Source organism: Odontesthes bonariensis, chromosome 1 (assembly GCF_027942865.1).
Source record: "Odontesthes bonariensis isolate fOdoBon6 chromosome 1, fOdoBon6.hap1, whole genome shotgun sequence".
Classification (NCBI taxonomy): domain Eukaryota; kingdom Metazoa; phylum Chordata; class Actinopteri; order Atheriniformes; family Atherinopsidae; genus Odontesthes; species Odontesthes bonariensis.
The window spans coordinates 26787171-26805130 of record NC_134506.1 but is presented as its reverse complement, the minus strand read 5'-3'; the positions used below and the strand labels follow the sequence as shown (position 1 = coordinate 26805130).

Here is a 17960-nt window from a genome sequence, read left to right as displayed (position 1 = left end):
TATACAAAAATCACGTCATTTGACATCATATTTGACACATATTCTGAGAAAGATGGTGAATAGGGGATACTATTTGAATTGCTTCAAACTGTCACAACTGAATTGCAAAGTGCCGTGAGGACTTCCCATGTCACTCTTGATCTGGCTTTGACATGGTGTGATTGATACAGATTGTGAGTGCCGCTGCTAGAAAGAAAATACACATGATCATCCGCATCAATGTAAAGATCCTTAAAGCGAAAAGAGATTAGTATCAAAATATTTTAGTGCAATAAAGCATTGATTTAGAGACAATACTTAATATAAAGATATTAGACTTTTAATATGAAAACTTCTGCATGACTTTTAATGTTGCATTTTTTTAAGATTGTTTTGAGCTTTTGATGTGTTAAGTTCAGGAAGGAGGGCGAGGTGCAGAACGCACGGCAGACAGACCGGTTCGATATACAAAAAAAAAAAAATGGAGGACTTAAATATAACTTACATATAGTAAGTACATATAGTAAGCGGGCCTAATTGAAGATAGGTGAATCTAATGAGGGCAGGGCAGGCAGTTACAGAGGGGGAAAAACACAAAGGGAAGCAAAGCTATCACTGACACAAAAGGGAAGTAGATCAACGAAATAAAACATGAAACCGACAACCAAGACCAAAGATCATAACGGGCATTATTACACAAGCAGTTTGAATTATTTTTGGTGCAATATTACAGAGAATCATATTCTAGTGAGTATTATGGAGAGGTGGTGTGGTGGTTATAATCGTTGCCTCGTGACCCTAAATTGGATTAAACAGGTATAGAAAATGGATGAATTTATTTCATGTGGCATATATCTTTATTGGCCTGAAATCAAATGAAGCCACTCCACCAATATACTCAGCCGTGTACTCCTCTCACTGAAATATCTATACAGCTTTTTATCATGACATGCATTTAAGCTGTCACCATTCTGTTCACTCTTTTGCCACCTCAAGCCATACTCCCTGCATGGTGCTTCCCTGTGGGATTGAAGAGGTCAAAGCCTAGCCGGCAAACATCAATACTGTGTATTTTCTACATCCCTATATAATCTATTCCACTTGAGCTGGCTGACTGAAATAGAGAGAACTTCAGAAAGCTGTTTGAACCAACTCTAACAGCTTAAAAGTTATTGAAATTTTCTGCTCGGTGGGCCACTTGTGAGCCAGATTTACCAGTGGACTGCAATGACATCCTAAAGGTCAAGAGGCTTTGATCTAGAAATATGAATGCATACAGAAAGGCAACGTTAAATTACGTCATTTCAAATATTTTTTTCTGATACTTTAATTGCTCTCAGTTGATAAGTCTGGGACAGTAAATGAGTAGTATGGTAATGAATACTCAAATGATAACCTCAGAAGATATTAGTGAATAACTGGGCTCTATTTTAATGGTATATTTGCATTACCCAGCATATAGTACAACTTTTTGTGTATTGACAGGAAGAGCATTGTTATGCCCATCTACTATTTTCAATAATAAATGAATGTTCTCAGCCTGCCAGTTTGGTGATATGAGGGGGTTGTTGAGATGGAGAGCAATGTATTTCTTTTTTTGGCGTCTTTTCTTAGCAACCCATTTTCCACCAAAATACTAACGACCCTTTTTTTAGCCAGCTCATTTGAATAAAAGCATCAGACTGTCTGTGCCTCTCTTCTTCAATTTTGTCCCATCCTGTGTTCATATTTTCAGGTCCGAAGCTTTAATAATACAGTATTACTGGTTACTTTTGGTCCTACATTGTGCATCGTTGCTTTACAATACGGTATCGTACCAAAAGGCAGAAGCATGTGGAACTCACAGGTAGAAACATCTTTTTCACATCAATTTCAAGGTAGGAGTATTATTTCTGAGCTGTAGCCTCTTGCTGCCATATGGACACACAGTTGGCTTTTTCCAAGATATCCTGGGTCTGCATCCTACAAATCTGAAATACCATGTATTCCAAGGTTTTTGTTTACTCCAGAGGAGTGGTCAGGTGGGGGGTAGTGAATGCCCTGATATTATTTACCAATACTGTAATATGCCTCATATCAGCACTACCATCCAGTATAAACAGTAATTTGAGCATTAGAGGAGTATATCAGCAGGGGGGATGCTGATAGTCAGACTGATTGGCAGCCAGAGTGAGAAAAAAGAGACTGAAACAGAGACTGTAGAAAGACCGTCCGTCCGTCCTTCTGTCTGTCTGTCCGTCTGTCTGTCTGTCCGTCTGTCCGTCTGTCTGTCTGTCAAGAAGGAGGGGGAGACCGTGACAAGCACACACAAAAAATGAAAAAGATCTGCACAGGGAAATTCAATCTTGTCAGTCCATCAGTGAAGTGACAGTGAGACGATTGCCTCTTATAACCTGACTGACTGACTGACTGACTGACAGCCTTGTGTGTGTTTTTACGTGTGCATTCATGTGAATTATCATATGTCTGCTGTTCAATCCTCCATCGAAGTCACAAATCACAGCTTAATTTTATTCCCAGATGGACAAAGTGAAGAAAGGCTTGTGTTTGGGTTTATATAATATATTTGTGCCCGTAAGTGCTTATGTTGGCTTACACTTTCATTCACTATGTATATAATTTGTATTTGTATGAAACATTGCAGGGTCACACATATTCTCAATCAATACACAATTTATTATTAAAGCTGTTTTAGCAAACTGTATCAAGGTCGGCTCAGGAGCTTGCTGAAAAAACACTTTTACCTCTGAGGTTATCAGACACAGGGAGCTCTATAATGTGCCCCATGCCTCTTCGATCAATAGAAGTCCCATACAGTATGTTGGCAACCCCTCTCTTAATTCTTTGACCAGTGGTAAAAATCCACATTGCTCTGGAACAAAATGTCCTTCAGAGTTCTCATACTGATGAAATTGAAATGGAACAAACAAAGTGTGCTTGTGATAATTCATTTGACTTTGTTAACATCTTATTCACTGAGTGGTGAAATATTCATGTGACAATATTACTGCTGTCCCCTCTGAGCCATCAAGGTGATTTATTGTTGCTAGTGATGGAGCAATTAACTTATGGATGGGAAAAACTGAATGCACAGAAAAAGCATAAATGAGATGGATGGTAATCACGTGCAATCCATAGAATCTAAGGACATGCATATCATGGAATGAATATCACTTTACATCAGTCTTTTGCTCTTCAGAATGTCTCGTCCTCCCTATACAGTAGGCCTAATTGGCCGTTAGGGATACACTCATGGCTTGTCTGTCGTCTGGTGGGTCTTTGACATCCATGACGTTCCAACTCAGGGCAAATAGTTAATTTGGTGCAAATTGCTGAAGCTAATACAGTCTGATACAAAAGTCCTACAATAAATCTATCTTCACAAGGTAAAAATGATCATTTTTGCTTGAACGATTGAAGAGATGTGTTGGATGAACTATTATTTTGTGGCTGCGGTTAAATTAACCGATATATATCTATATCAAACAGATTATGGGTCAAACCCAAATTATTTTAAGAATACTGCACGTTGTTGTGGTGGTTAGCACTGTCACATTACAAAAAGTAGGTTCCTAGTTGGAACTGCAGCTGGGGCCTTTCTGGATGGAGTTCTCCCAGTGCATTGCCTGGTTCTCTCCAGGTGCTTTGGTTTCCTCCCGTAGTCAGAAACAGTAACATGCATTTTCAGTTGACTGGTGATTCTTTAACCTTAGGAGTGTGCATGCATAGTTATTCATCTCATTTGTCTCTGTGTTGGGCCTGTGATGGAATGGTGACCTGTCCAGGGTGTACCCCGTCTTTCACCCAGTGGCAGCTGGGGTAGGCTACAGCTCCCATGTGAGCCGCGATACGATTTGGTGGGCATCTAGAATAGTGAAATAGTGATGGTTGGAATGTGAAACCTGCTGCTCTCGTGTGCTTGTGTTCAGAATGAGCTTTAGTTTCTTTCTCTTATCATTGGTAAATTAAAATAAAACTGAATCAAGAGTGCTCAGAGAGCACACTTCCCACCAAGGCCAATGCTGCATTCGGTGACTTATTCACACATTCAGTTTCTAATCTTTTACCATTCAAATGCTGGAGAGAATACAGAAAATGTGATCAATTTTCAAAGTTGTGTTTTGTTATAGATATAGATGGTTATAGATAAAAGTACCATATATTTTGTTAAATGTATGTGCTCTTAAATCCAGACGTCACCATTTTCTGCCCAAATTCTGTGGCGAAATGAGCTTTGAAATGAAGATGAGAAGAGTATGTTTCTTCTCTTCTGGCTCAGCATCACAGATGAGCCAATGTGTGTGTATTTTTACTCTGTATATGAGTATATTAATCCAGCTACCCTTCCCTATGATGGCAGCGCCAACGACTTTTATCCAGTGAAACCTATGATTTAGCAGGGAAAGTCAACGCTCACAAAGATAAAAATATACAACGTGAGAAGCTGTAGAAAACACAAAGTGTGCGCGCAGCAGTAGCTGATTTCAGAAGTTGTAAACGCTGAGTTGAAGTTGTAACAGAAAATTCATGCAAGCATAAAAAAGAAATAAGTACAAGCAAATGATAAATAATTACTTGTTCACTTTAATCTTATTTGCGTAAATATAAATGTACACATTTGTGGATGTTTTTTTTTTTACTTCACATTCAGATCAAGTTTGTGTGAAAATGTTCTCTAGGTGGAAAATAGACACTCACAAGTGCACATTTTTTAATATTAAGTACAGGCTTCATGGTTTCTTTTTCGTCTTAAAACCTGCTAAAGTCAGAGTTGCATGTCCTGCCCTCTACAGGTATAATTAACTTGGACAAAGCTCAGTCAATAAAAAATATACAGATTCCCAAATCAGGTGAACTCTTCTCTGTTCTCCTCAAATTGGCTTCTGTGTTACCACCATCTTTCTGCTTCTTGCCCTGCCTTTATCTCGCTTTCTGCTCGCCGATTTTTGTATTCCTCTTTCATCTCTTCTCGTCTGTCCTTTGCGTCCTTGCTATGAGGCCAGAGGATTAAAATGATTCAGTTTTCACCATTGTCTGTTTTTACTGCCCTCTCCTTTGCTCAGTGGTCTCAAAGGCATAGGCTCTTTATTCTCCTTTTGTCCATAAACCAGAGATTACACACCACCGAGTTCATAACACTTAGTTGAATTTTGAAAATTAACCAACCATGCTCTCAGTTTCTGCCTCTACTCTCTGACAACTGCTGCTTTTAAACCGTGACAAATTTTACGTAGCTCTTTGCCTCGCCTGTCTGCCTGATACTCTCTTCTTCCTCATCCCGCCATCTATTTTGGCATCTCATCTGTTGCACTCCTCCTCCCCATATCACTTTTTTTCACCTTTCCTCAGTCCTCAATCATTTGTCTACAAAAATTATGTGAATCTTAAATTTCTTTGATATATATTTTAGTTGATAGAAACATTAAATTGTTTATACATTTATTTAATATGTACATAGACCTACTTCAGTCTGTAAATACACAAATAGAAGGTCCTTAATATTGGCCATAAAGGGGTGGGGAAAAAAAGGTTAAGGCCACATTTTATAACAGTGACTGTTGGAGACACTCTTAATAAGACATGTGGTCACTTACAATGTTTTGGAGGTTCCCTAAAATGGTGAGAGAACATGGTTTTTGTCATGCATCTCTATGTGACATGCATAAAATCAGTAATAAAGTTAGAAAGTTTCTCTCTCTCCTGTGCGTTCCTCGCTCGTGATGCACACTGCTGCTTATATAACCCCTAATAAACCTCAGCACTGGACAAATTAATGGACTTTATTCCAAAAGGAGATTCCTAAAAAAGCTTCTTTTTGTTTTACACACCTCCATCTGCTGACTTTGAACATTTATTGTAAACATTCTGACTGAGACTTAAACGAACAGTGCCCTGTCTTTGATGACGATTTAGTTCTTCTTTCAGCCATGATTTTTGGCTTTGTCCAAGGGATGGGTGCAGTGGTTAAAACTGTTCTCACAAAACAAAGAAAAGGGTCTCTAAAATATCAACAGTGTACAGTTTTAGCTGGTTTTGTTTTTCAATGTCGAATGGATCATGCATGAAATAAGTAATACAGTTTATCCCTATAAACAACCTGCCTCTCTCTCTCTCTGCTGTGCTCCATATTTCATGGCGTGCACAACTTTACTGTTCATATAATACTCAGTGCTTCATGTGCAAATCAGAGCTGGTTTGCGAGTTAAATCGTGCATAGAGCTCCTGTTTTCCTTTTGTGCATTTTCCCCTCTGAGAGTTTGTGCCTGGATAGCCTTGGGGAAAAAAACCCAAAACAAACTAAATGTCAGCTAAACCAAATAATAATTTGATTAGGCCCCAAAACGTTAACAGAGGCAACATAGAGCACAGAAGAAAAGCCAGATTGTCCTCTCAGCTTCCACTTCTGCTTATCAATTTGTCACATACTGAAGTTATAGGAGATATTTTTCATGTTGGAGCTTGACCCTTGGGAACAGCACCCTCTCTGATTTAATTAAATTCAATTAAATTCAGTTTTATTTTTGCAGCTCCATATTATAACTAATGTCATCTCAAGGCACTTTTAAGATAGAGTCCTATTCAAGCCAATTATAATCCAATTCATTGAAATGCAATCAAGTCAAATTAATTAAAATCCAAACTACTTCAATTCACATATATTTCATTCCAAAAAGGTTGTCTAGCCAAGGAAACCAACAGATTGCATCAAACTTCTCTTTGACTCACCTCTCCGTCCCAGGCATGTATGAGGCGACAGTGGAAAGTAAAAACTCCCTTTTAACAGGAAGAAACCTCCAGCTGAACCAGACTCAGGAAGGGCGGCCATCTGCCTCGAACTGGTAGCGGTCGAGAGAAGAGAGACGCAAGTTAATGACAACATTAATGTCTTATGTACGAATCAAGCACAGCAGCAACAGCAAAGGTGCAGGCAGTCCCCTGGTCTGGAACATTCCTGTGTTTATCAACACAATGACCAGGAGGAAAGGCATCAGCGGTGATCTTAGAGAAGCAATTGCTGCCATCAGTCTTAGGAGAGTTATAAGCCCTTTTCCAAATCATTTGGAGTCCCTCCAGTAAGATTATACTGAAGTGGAAAATATCAAAGAAAAAAAGTCCAATCCTGGAGGATTGACAAAAAGAGAATTGTCAATCTTCCCAGAAAAAAGAAAAGCCAAAAAAAAAAAAAACAGAACTTCAGCTTAGGTTTGCAAAGTTGTGTCTGATGTTTGGCAAAAAACAAACACAGCACATTAGCACGAACACCTGATACCATCTGCCAAGCACGATGTTGAGGAGGGGAGGGGGTTTCAGCTTGTTTTGCAGACATAGGATCAGGTCACACTGTCGTCCATGAATTGGCCATGAACTTTAGTACATGCTTTTGTGTGTTGTTTCTTTTATCTGAGGTTGTATTTACCTGGTTTTAAAACCTGTTAAGGCCAGGAGGATTTAAATTTTTTGTTATTTCCTAATAAATAAATTAAAAAAAAAAGTGTTCTGTATTTTTTCCCTGTGACACATTGTCATGCATTTAGAGACTTGTTCCAAAACTCCCACATCAAATGCTCAGGATGCTCATGGCATTGGTAGAAGGCAACCCACCAAGACTGCTCCATGTATTTACTCACATTATTTGCACGGCTTGTGCAAATCTTGGGAACAAAATTAAAACAAATAGCAAAAATAGAGCTTAGTATCTTGTGCTGGAACTAACTGGGCCAGGATTTCTATTTTTTTCCCAATCTATGTCCACTACCTGGTTCTGTGGCTGTAACTTGAACTCAGCATTGTGATTTCTGATTGTTTTAGCTCGACTTCTGTTTGTTAAAAGTTGTACATGTATGATCATTTTTTTGGTGTAATTGTTGTAATTTGTGATCTTTTTTTCTGATGTATTTATTTAGTCATTTTAGCTGTTTAAGTTTCTTGTGTTAAGTGTCAGTTACCTTCATATGATTTTCATTCATATTTATGAATGACATTCTTGGGAAATTCAAAATTAAGTGTTTCTATTTATCTTGGGCCTTGGAAACATTTGTTTTCTAATGACCTGCAATGAAAACATTTGATAACCACAGATCTAGAGTCGTGGTGCTGACTTATCTATTCCCATTTAGCTACAGTAATAAGAGGTAACTCCTCTTCCAACTTCTTTTGTCTTACTTCCTCTTTCTTTCCTTGCGTTTTCCCCTCATTTTTCAAGTTTCTTTGAATTTAATACAAATTTTAAAAAAAATTTCTTGATCACGAGTTTTCATAAAAAAAAATTGGGACTTCAGACACACAAGCCTAAGACACATGCTCCAAACCGATTCAAAAAAAAAAAAAAAAAAAAAACATCTTCTCTCCTATATTCTCAGTTTCATCCTTTTCTTACTTGTGTGCTGTGCCATTCCCACCTCAGCGTAGGCCTTTGAAATAATGAAAAATTAATTGTGTAAAGTGAATACAGAGCCTGGGCTTATTTTTTCTCCTGTGTTACTGACTTTCTTTCTCTTTTTCTTTATTTCATACCAACTGTGTCCCAAATATATGTTCATTATGTTGTGTTCCAACAGGATACACAAAGAGCTACTTAAACTCTGCATTTCACTGGTGCCATTTGATTCTTGATATGTCACTGCTTGCACGGTTTATTCATTCAGGCATTGTTTGGAATCATGAATTTCAGTCCTCCTGTCCAGTCAGACATGTCAGCACTATGACATGTCCACTATGCTCTGGCATATGGAGTCTTCCAGGTTTAGTGTCTCTGATTATTGCTGTTCATTGCATCATGTGGTCTAGGTCTTTCATAGAAATGTATTTCTGAACTTAAATTACCTCCTGTTTTGCAGGTTGTCAGGATTCATGCTGCCCTCCCCTATAGTCAGCAGTGGATCCATATTGGCCTTGTGGTTTACCACAGACTTTGCTGTGAGTGCCCAGGGTTTCAAAGCTGTATATGAAGGTAAGAACATGTGTTTGTGTGTAATGAGCTGTGCGAATGATTGTCAAGATATGTTTATGCATTTGGCAGACGCTTTTATCCAAAGCCACTTACACTTATCTACTACATATCTTACAATGCGTAGGCAGGTAGTGTAAGGGGACTTGCCAAAGGACCCCTACTGGAGGTAGTACCTTTTCATGGTGGGACCAAGATGGGAACCGCAGGTCACCCACATGAAAGGCAGCAATCTTACCACTACACTATAAGATGCAATAGTTGTGAAAGAGTTGACTTGAGGGACTTGGCTTGGAAAATGTTCTGTGAATAACAATTAGATTTGAGAAATACTCTCAATACACGATAATACACAATATTCTGCATCAAGAGAATATGTGTTATGACACCCCGATTCCAAAAAGGTTTGGATGCAATGATTTGCAAATCGCACTAAGCTAACATTGTGTTCACAATAGAACATAGAAAACATATCAGATGTTGAAAGTAAGACCTTTTAACATTTCCTAAATAATATATGCTCATCTTTAATGTGATGGAAGCAACACTTCTCACAAAAAGTTTGGATTGGGGCAGCAAAAGGCTGAAAAAGTTAGTAATACTTAAAAAAGACATCAATATTCACTCATTGTTTCATCTTTTTGGAAGTCGGGTCGTGATACTGATCGGTTTGACGTGAGATTTTGTTAGAAACTACCTAAAAATGAGGAATTATTGAAGCTGTTTGGTATAATCCACACTTTGCTAGCGGCTGCTATTGGTGTGAAGATATTGAAACCAGGTTATATATTTGGTCTAATCAAATGTCTCAGTAAAGGCCTAAGTTTGCTTCTCCGTCGCTATCCATCAATCTGTCTCCGTAGTCACGGAGAGGCTCTTCGTCCTTTCGAAGTTCTCCGTCGGGCACGCTAGGCAATTCACCTCCCGATCAGTAGGCGTCGCTACTTTAAACGCCCCAATCTCGCGACGTCTATCGTGAAATTCGTTGATTGATTGTTTACCTTCCGGCTCCGTTTCACCTGTCACAGTGAGCGATGGGGACCGAGAGAGAAAGAGTGTTGCTGGAGTTGGAGTTTATTGATTTTGAAATGCAAATAATTTTAACCAAATGTTGACAGGCACACTCTTTCAAAAATGGTAGTGTTGTTGTTCCGAGAGGAAGGCGCTAAACAGGAAAAGTGATTCCGGAAATGATGTTGTTGACTCGGTGACCGCACTTCAGCCACAGTGGTCAACGCACAGTTCCAACCTCATCGTGAAGTTTGCTGATGACACAACCATCGTGGGCCTCATCACTAACAATGACGAGTCAGCCTACAGAGAGGAGGTTGACACCCTAACAACATTGTGTCAGGAGAATCCCCTCTCTCTCAACATCAGCAAAACTAAGGAGATGATCGTGAACTTTAGGAAGCGGCAGGGGGTGGATCATGCACCCCTCCACATCAACGGATCTGAAGTAGAAAAGGTCAGCTGCTTCAAGTTCCTTGGGAATAATATCAGCCATGATCTCACCTGGTCTGCCCACACAGACAAGGTGGTCAAAGCTGCCCGGAAACGCCTCTTCTTCCTGAGAAGACTCAAGAAGTTTGGCATGAATCCAGTCATCCTTACCAACTTTTATAGGTGCACTATAGTAAGCATCCTGACTGGTAGCATCTCAGTGTGGTTCGGGAGCTGCACAGCCATGGACCTTAAGGCCCTACGCAGTGTGGTCCGATCTGCTGAGTGCATCATTGGTAGGAAACTCCCAACCCTTCAGGACATCTCCCACACAAGATGTCTTCGTAGAGCTGGCAGAATCCTAAAAGACTGCCATCACCCATCCTTCAGACTGTTCACCATACTGCCTTCTGGTAGGCGGTACAGAAGCATCCGGTCTCGCACCCGCAGAATGGAGAACAGTTTCTATCCTAAGGCCATCAGGCTCTTAAATGGACTATAATGTACTCTCATCACTTACACACTCGAAACTTTACACATGCCTACCTCCACTGCTGTTTGCACTGCAACATGCAATATTGCACAATATTGTATTTTTATTTTATCTTATGTTTCTAGGCTAGTATAGGTCTTAGATTAGCATAGGCTATTGTGTGTATTATATGTTCAGTATAGCTCTTGTAATTAGCATAAAATGTTTGTAAATTTGTAGTATATTGCCTATTTATTGTTACTGTTTTTGTTAGATTACTTATGTCATGACATGTTACGGCATGTTATGTCTTGGTATGGTAGCTGCTGTACGGTATCCTGTCCTAAGAATTTCAGTGCCCAGTCCGACTCAGTTGTTCTGTGTATCTTACAATAAAAGACTTGAAACTTGAAAGTTAGCCGACCAATCACAACCCTTGCGGTCTCCGTCGCCTCGACGGATAGATGGGAGTTTTGGCCGACTCACACAAGCGACGGAGAGTGTCTCCGTTAGGGTCTCCGTCGACGGAGAGGGCTCTCCGTAGGCAACCATAAATGTGCCTGACAAAGCTGAATTTGCTTAGATTTAATGAGAAATGAAAAAAAGTTTAATGTCAGAGTGGAAGTGGTGCACCACTTTACAGTTCTGACAACTTAGCCAAGTGACCGCGTGAGTGAGCAATACATTTGACACATTTCACTGGTGAAAGTGTATGACCGAGCTCTGCATCTGACTGATTACTCATGGAAGTGCATGAGCCTTTCAGAGGTGTTGCCCTGGTTGTCTCTTCATCAGTTTGGACTAATGAACATGAATGTTCTGCATTAGTCCCTTGATGTGTTCTGTATACAATTTTTCCTACAATGAAGGTGTGTGCTTCCATCATTTCTTATTTTGCTGTTATATGTTTGTTATGATCATAAAATGAATGACTCTTCAATGTGGATGCCAAATAAATACTCAGCCTGACCTTTTGAACATACACACACACACACAAACACACGTAGCATTTCGTTACGCTTCTGTAACAGTTCATCTATGAATTATGAACTTTAAATATCAAAGAACCCTCAAGAGAGGGCCGATACACACAAACTCCCCAGTGTGTGCATGTGAGGTTCACTTTTATCCCCTTTTGTTAGTGTAAACCATGCATTGTGCTTTGCTTTGAGTGTGTGTGTGTTTATGTGTGTATTCCTGGATGTATGTCCTTTTGTTGGAAGCAAACCTGACAACCATTTAACTGCGTTTCAAGAAGTTTTTCCTAGAGTTTAGTCATGACCTTGTTCAATTTTCACATCTGTGGGGACCCTCAAGTATGTTGGTTGCTTCAGCAGGGATTACTAGCCTGTATGTGCGCATGCACGAGATGAGTGTGTAACTGATAATTCCTCCTGCTACTGATTTTTTTTTTTTTAATTTTTTTTTTTTTTCCAGCTTCGCCTTCGTTTTCATTCAGTGTCACAAGCATTAGATATGTGACCTCAGTCTGTGTGCATGTCAGCACATGTGTAAAGAAATCGGCACGCATTCGGGCATGACTTTTTTAGATATTTTGTTTTTTGTTGATATCTGATCAGTAATTTGATCAGCCCTGATACATCTAAGTACATACTCTGTCTTTGTCCCTAAATCAAATGATTGTTTTTATGCTGATAAAAAGTGAATTCATTATTTTGTTAATAGAAATAGAAACTGCCTTCTTTCAAGAATATGTGTGAAGCACACATTCTCACCACTAGTTCCTACTCTATAAATACCAGTTTGTGCCAGAAAAGGCGCATGCATGGTTGTTGCGTGTAGCTATGTATCATTTATGCATCTGGCCAAAGAACTCCAGGCCTCAAGCTCTTGCTGTTGCCTGATGCCAGTGTCCAGGGGAGGCAATGCCTTTAGCAATGTGGGAGGATGAGGTGGAAGGCAGCAAAAAATCCTGGTGTGCCACTTTGTCTCCCAGTTTTTCTTTTTTGCTGTAGTGGTACGCCATATTGATAAATAAAGAGCTACATAAACACATCTTTAATTGCACACAAGAAACATATTCGTAGGCTTGTTGAGCCTGGTTTTACAATTGGAAGGATTAAGGTGACATTGCAGGAACAGAGGGCATCTCCAATTTCCCTAGGGGATATCAAAGCACGGGAAACCCAGACACACAAGCCAGATAAGCAGCAACAAATAGATGTAAAAATGGATACGGTGTCCTGAGATCTGTTGGAAAGGGACCAATCAGCATCAAGTAGGACCTTGGGGCATTTCATAAAACACACCGGGGGGTTCAGACCTCCTTTTGCATCCTCTTTCCGCCTTCACAGTAAGGGCAGCACATCTTTGTGCTGTGTATGCTACCTCTTCTCTCCTTAGTTTGAATGAAAGGACTATTTTCAGACCACTTTAAAAATCAAACAAATTCCAGCTTGACTGAACTCAAACTTTTTTTTCTTCTCAAAAGAAAAAACAATTGTGGATATCAATGTATAAATGTGATCATTTTCATCTATCTAGTTCCTGATAATAAAGATAAGAAGTAACAAAGCCCTTAAACATTTACTTTTGTAGGGGACCACTGTGTTATAAACCACTCATCACCAACATCTGATATAAGAATACCATGCAGCATCTCAACTTTCAGTTAGAAAAACCTACTGACTTTGTAGAAATCCTCTGTCTTGCAGTCTTGATGTCCACACCAGTGTGTCATCTTTGGTCTGGCCTCAAACCATCCTCTGTCTCAGCCAATCATCTTCTTTGTTTTCACTTGTTTGTTTGAATTTACTTGCTGTCTCCGTCATCACAGTACCTCTAGTATGCGCAGTCACATTATTTTTCTGATGATCTGCCCCTATCAGTGCGGCCACATTCACTTTTTCCAGACCTGATACAGTGAGGCCACTCACTCTCAAGAAAATTTTATTTATTTTGCATTGTTCGTCCTGGGTCCAAAGTTGTTGAACTTTTTCCATGAGGAGCCAGCTTGACAGTTTCATCACCAACCCTCAAGCTGGGAGAAAGGCCTGAGAGGACAATCTCATCCTGCCAGAAAAGGGTGTGGTCCAAAAGGTCTGCTGCCAACACGGAACAGGCAGAACCAAGGCACAACTCAATCCAGCATGAGACATGCTGTTTCCAGGGGAGAACCACCTCGACCAAGTGTGTGTTTGCCTTAATATAACCCAGGAGTCATCAGAGTTTGAGCCTCTTCTCTTTTACCACAGCTCCAAGGTCGGAAAAATGCCTCAAGGCAACTTAACCTCCATACTGCTTTTCATGATGTAAGAATTCGACAAGTTAATTTGATCTTTTATTTATAAATTTAAATATATTTCAATTTATTCTTTCATGGGGCCACGTTACTTCAAAGTGAATTTCCACACTTAAAACACGTCCTTTTGTTTTCTCCAAACCTTCATTTGTGCTTTTTCTTCTGATCACCACACAACGCATTTTGAAAACAGTTTTATTTCAACAAACATGGTCACATCTTTCCTTGCTTTGGGTTTTATGTTGTCCGTTCATGTTGCATCTGCCTTTTGAGCTAGTAATACATGTTTGTGTTCTAATGCTTTTTTTTGTGTTGGGTATTCTTTATTTTTTAACAACAATTTAGACTGCAGGATCAATAGAATATCATTGAGTTGAACTGAATTTAACAGAATTTGACTGAATAAAGTTTAAATTAATTATTCAATATCCCTGAGACTTTATTATTCCTTATAAATGAATGACTTAATATTTGTAATCAATTCACTTTCAACACTACACTTGTTCTCCAGTGTTAACTTGCCTAAAATCGTAGTCCTTGTTTAGTATATTTTCCATTGTCTACCTGTCCTTTGACATGACAGACCAGAAGTTGGAATTATTGACTGTATGAAAAAAAAAGACCTCCAAACAGCAATAATTCTTCTTCCTCTCATGTCGCAGTGATGGCCAGTGATAGCTAGTTAGCATGATCATTTTAGCAGCTAGCAGTACTGTCTGATGTAATGATGTAACTGTTGCCGTTGTTTCATTCCACTGAAGATTTCACTTAATTATTGCCAGTTGTGTTTTTGAAATAACAGAAACACAAAACACTCTTTTAATCCTGCAATCACATTCTCCCACTGAATGAAAGTCATAGATAATACAGGAAACAACAAACAAACTACACTTTCCCCTGAGCTCATCAGCCAAATGTTTTTTCCTTCAAATTAGGAATATGTTATTTTCACTATCTTCTTTTTTTACCCATGTCCTCGTCATCAGTCCCCACCCTTTTTTGCTTTTATCTAGTTTAACTGATTCCCACTTACAAAGAATCAATTTGGCTTCGTCTTTTTATTGTCCTTAGGATTACCCCGTCTGTGTGTCCGTCTGGTAACATCACCAGTCTTTGTAACAAATCTTTTTTCTCGTCAAGACTTTTATTACAGGAAACCAAACTGAATTATAAGTCTGCACACATATCTAAATGATAAGACCCCTGTCGCCAGAGGAATGAGAAAAAAAAGAAAGACAGGGCGATTGGTGGTGTTATATAAAGCTATAAGTGCTGATAAAGTGAGGCCTTGCTGGCAGGAAACCTGCTTGAAAACCAACTCTCCAAGATAGTCATCAATTAATATCCCCTGAGGAAGAAAAAAGGACAGGCAGAAGGAGAGAGAAAGAGAGAGAAAAGCAAACCTTAATGACAGAGAGATTTGGGGAGCGGTGACTTAGATTCTAATAAAAGAGTACATAATCAGAGGAGAGCGAAAATATAAATTTTTTTCTATTGACCGCTACATTATTCAAAAGGACAGAGATCCTTAAAAAAAAAACATAATCATAATTTCAAGAGCTTTACCTGCTGATGGAGTGATGGTATTTGGGTGTTCTGAAGTTGTTGTTTGTCACAAGCAATTCTCCCATCACCACCGTCTCCACTGTCTCCATCTGTTGCCACTGCAGAGAGAGAGAGAGAAAAAAAAAGTCATGCATTCATTTGAAATTTGTATATACTCTCACAGCTGCTTCATCAGGAGTAACACCTGCGGCCACAGCTATAGATTTGTTTGAAATTAAATGGATTAAAGCCCTAGGTTGTATGTCCACTCGGACCCTCTCCCCACACTGTCAATGTAGTTTGAATTGAAAAAAGGCCTTTGCACACATTCCTGAAGGAGCTGGGAGCTTTGCAAGTGTTTAGCACCCTTGATGCCAAATGCTAAAAATGATAAATTATAAATTTTTGTGAATTGCTACTTCTCCTCACATGAGTTTTCAACTGTTGCTTGGCAACAAGGAACTCTACCAGCACTTCCCTTGAGCATTTATAAAGTGCTTCCACCTGTAAGAAGAAACCCAGTGATTTTACTTCCTTGTTCACGGCGCAGACTAAACTAGTTGTTGTTGTTATCGTGTTGGAATGCAGTGCAGCGGTGGTGCTTACAACTGACTTGTTATACTTACCTCTTTTTGTTAGAACTGCTCAGAGATGCACAATTAAATAGAATTTCAAAAAGGGTGATGAATATCAACCTTGTTCCAAGTAAAAAAAAAAAAAAAAAAAAGATTCTATTTAGTCAACAAATAGAATATTGATGGGTAAGTGATCTTTGAGGTTAGTAAATGATCATGAAAATGAATTACTTTTAAGACAAACTATATTTCAACAATTCTAATCTGACATTTTGTGCAGTACATAACAGAACAGATTTAATTAACGAGGTCTATTAATTATACATAGCAGATACTGTAATTATAGACAGCCTACACTAGGGCAGTGGAATTGTGTGTGTGTTTGTGTGACTGATAACAAGAGAGAGAGAGAAAAATAACCCCTTCATCACTTTAGTTTTTAACTCCAACATCCACTCATTTCTCTATACGCACACAACCACACTGCCATTCACTTACAGAAGAAGAAGCCAACTGTACTTTTATAAGCCCGTAGGCGAGTTGTATCTCCTGCTGATAGACTTCTGTCAAAAAAAGATGAAAAAAATGTGAGAGGAAGCTTCTGTGTGTGTTTGTGTAGATGTTCAGTCATGTGTTAATCATGAATTCTTTTTTTTTTTTTCCCTTTTGATACACAGTATGTTTATGTCATGGGGTATCATTTTTACACTTCATTACAACATGTTCGCCCTTGTGTGTAAAATCGCAGAAAGTTCATTCCCTTTGGTGTTGGCATTTGCACCGCTTCTCTATCCCCCCTCTCTCCCTCTGTGTTGTGTTGACTGCTGTAGAATCCATTAGGAACACTTCTAGGAGCTTCCAAATCTTGCTGACTTGAACCAAGGCTTTGCACAGACTGTGGCAAGAGCTCCATAGCCATCAACCATTGGACAAGATGCAAAAAGATCACAGCCTCCTGCTCTGGGGTTATGCATCATTATGTACACATGATGTACGACATGAGATAGATTTATTTATTTTTTTTCCCCTGTGTCGCTAACAGGATAGCTTTTTTTTAGTGATTCTTTTATTTCTCAAAGTTTGATGCTGTTAACAAAAGTTCTAAGCGGACTGATTTTCAAACATCGTGATATCAAAGACATCATGATAGACAATACAATATTATGACAAACTTAATTATTATTTATTCTCTTGCACCAACCATAACCTCTATATAAAAGATCAGTGTAGCCACTGCTTTGTGGACTACTGTCTTAAAGCACATAGTTTGTCGATTGGCCTTTGCCAATTTGGGTTTCTGACACCAGATTTTGAATAAGAATTCACAAACTTATCAATGGGGTAGCCAGCATGACACTCACCCTTCTCTGAAATATATCAATAAAAGAGCCATTTGGGAATGGCTCAATAAGGGACTAAGCATGACCTAGTTTTTGGCTTTAGTTTATGAGTCATTTAATACCAAATAATTCCCATCCATCTGCCATACCCAGAGCTTATTCTGTAGAGGATCCAGTAGGGGCTGGGGCCTTTTTTCAAAAAAAAACTTGGGCGCGAGGCAGGGTACACCTTGAACTGGTTGCCAGTCCATCACGGAGATGACACAAAAAAGTTAACATGTATATGTTTGCACTGTGGAAGGAGGCCGGAGCGCCTGCAGGCACATGCAGAACATAAAAAGTCCACATAGAAGGGCCTCAGCTGACCAACGGTTTCAAACCAAAACGTTTCCTGCTA

The 17960-nt window shown here is 39.2% G+C and overlaps 1 protein-coding gene across 1 annotated transcript in view; it reads left to right on the top strand.

The window, feature by feature from the left end:
- LOC142378168 (CUB and sushi domain-containing protein 1-like) overlaps positions 1-17960 on the top strand; it is a 445101-nt gene that overhangs the window by 156663 nt on the left and 270478 nt on the right. Inside the window, exon 3 of the mRNA XM_075462406.1 lies at positions 8817-8929. Within this exon, the coding sequence (XP_075318521.1) occupies positions 8817-8929 (113 nt within the window). The remainder of the gene's footprint in view (positions 1-8816; positions 8930-17960) is intronic.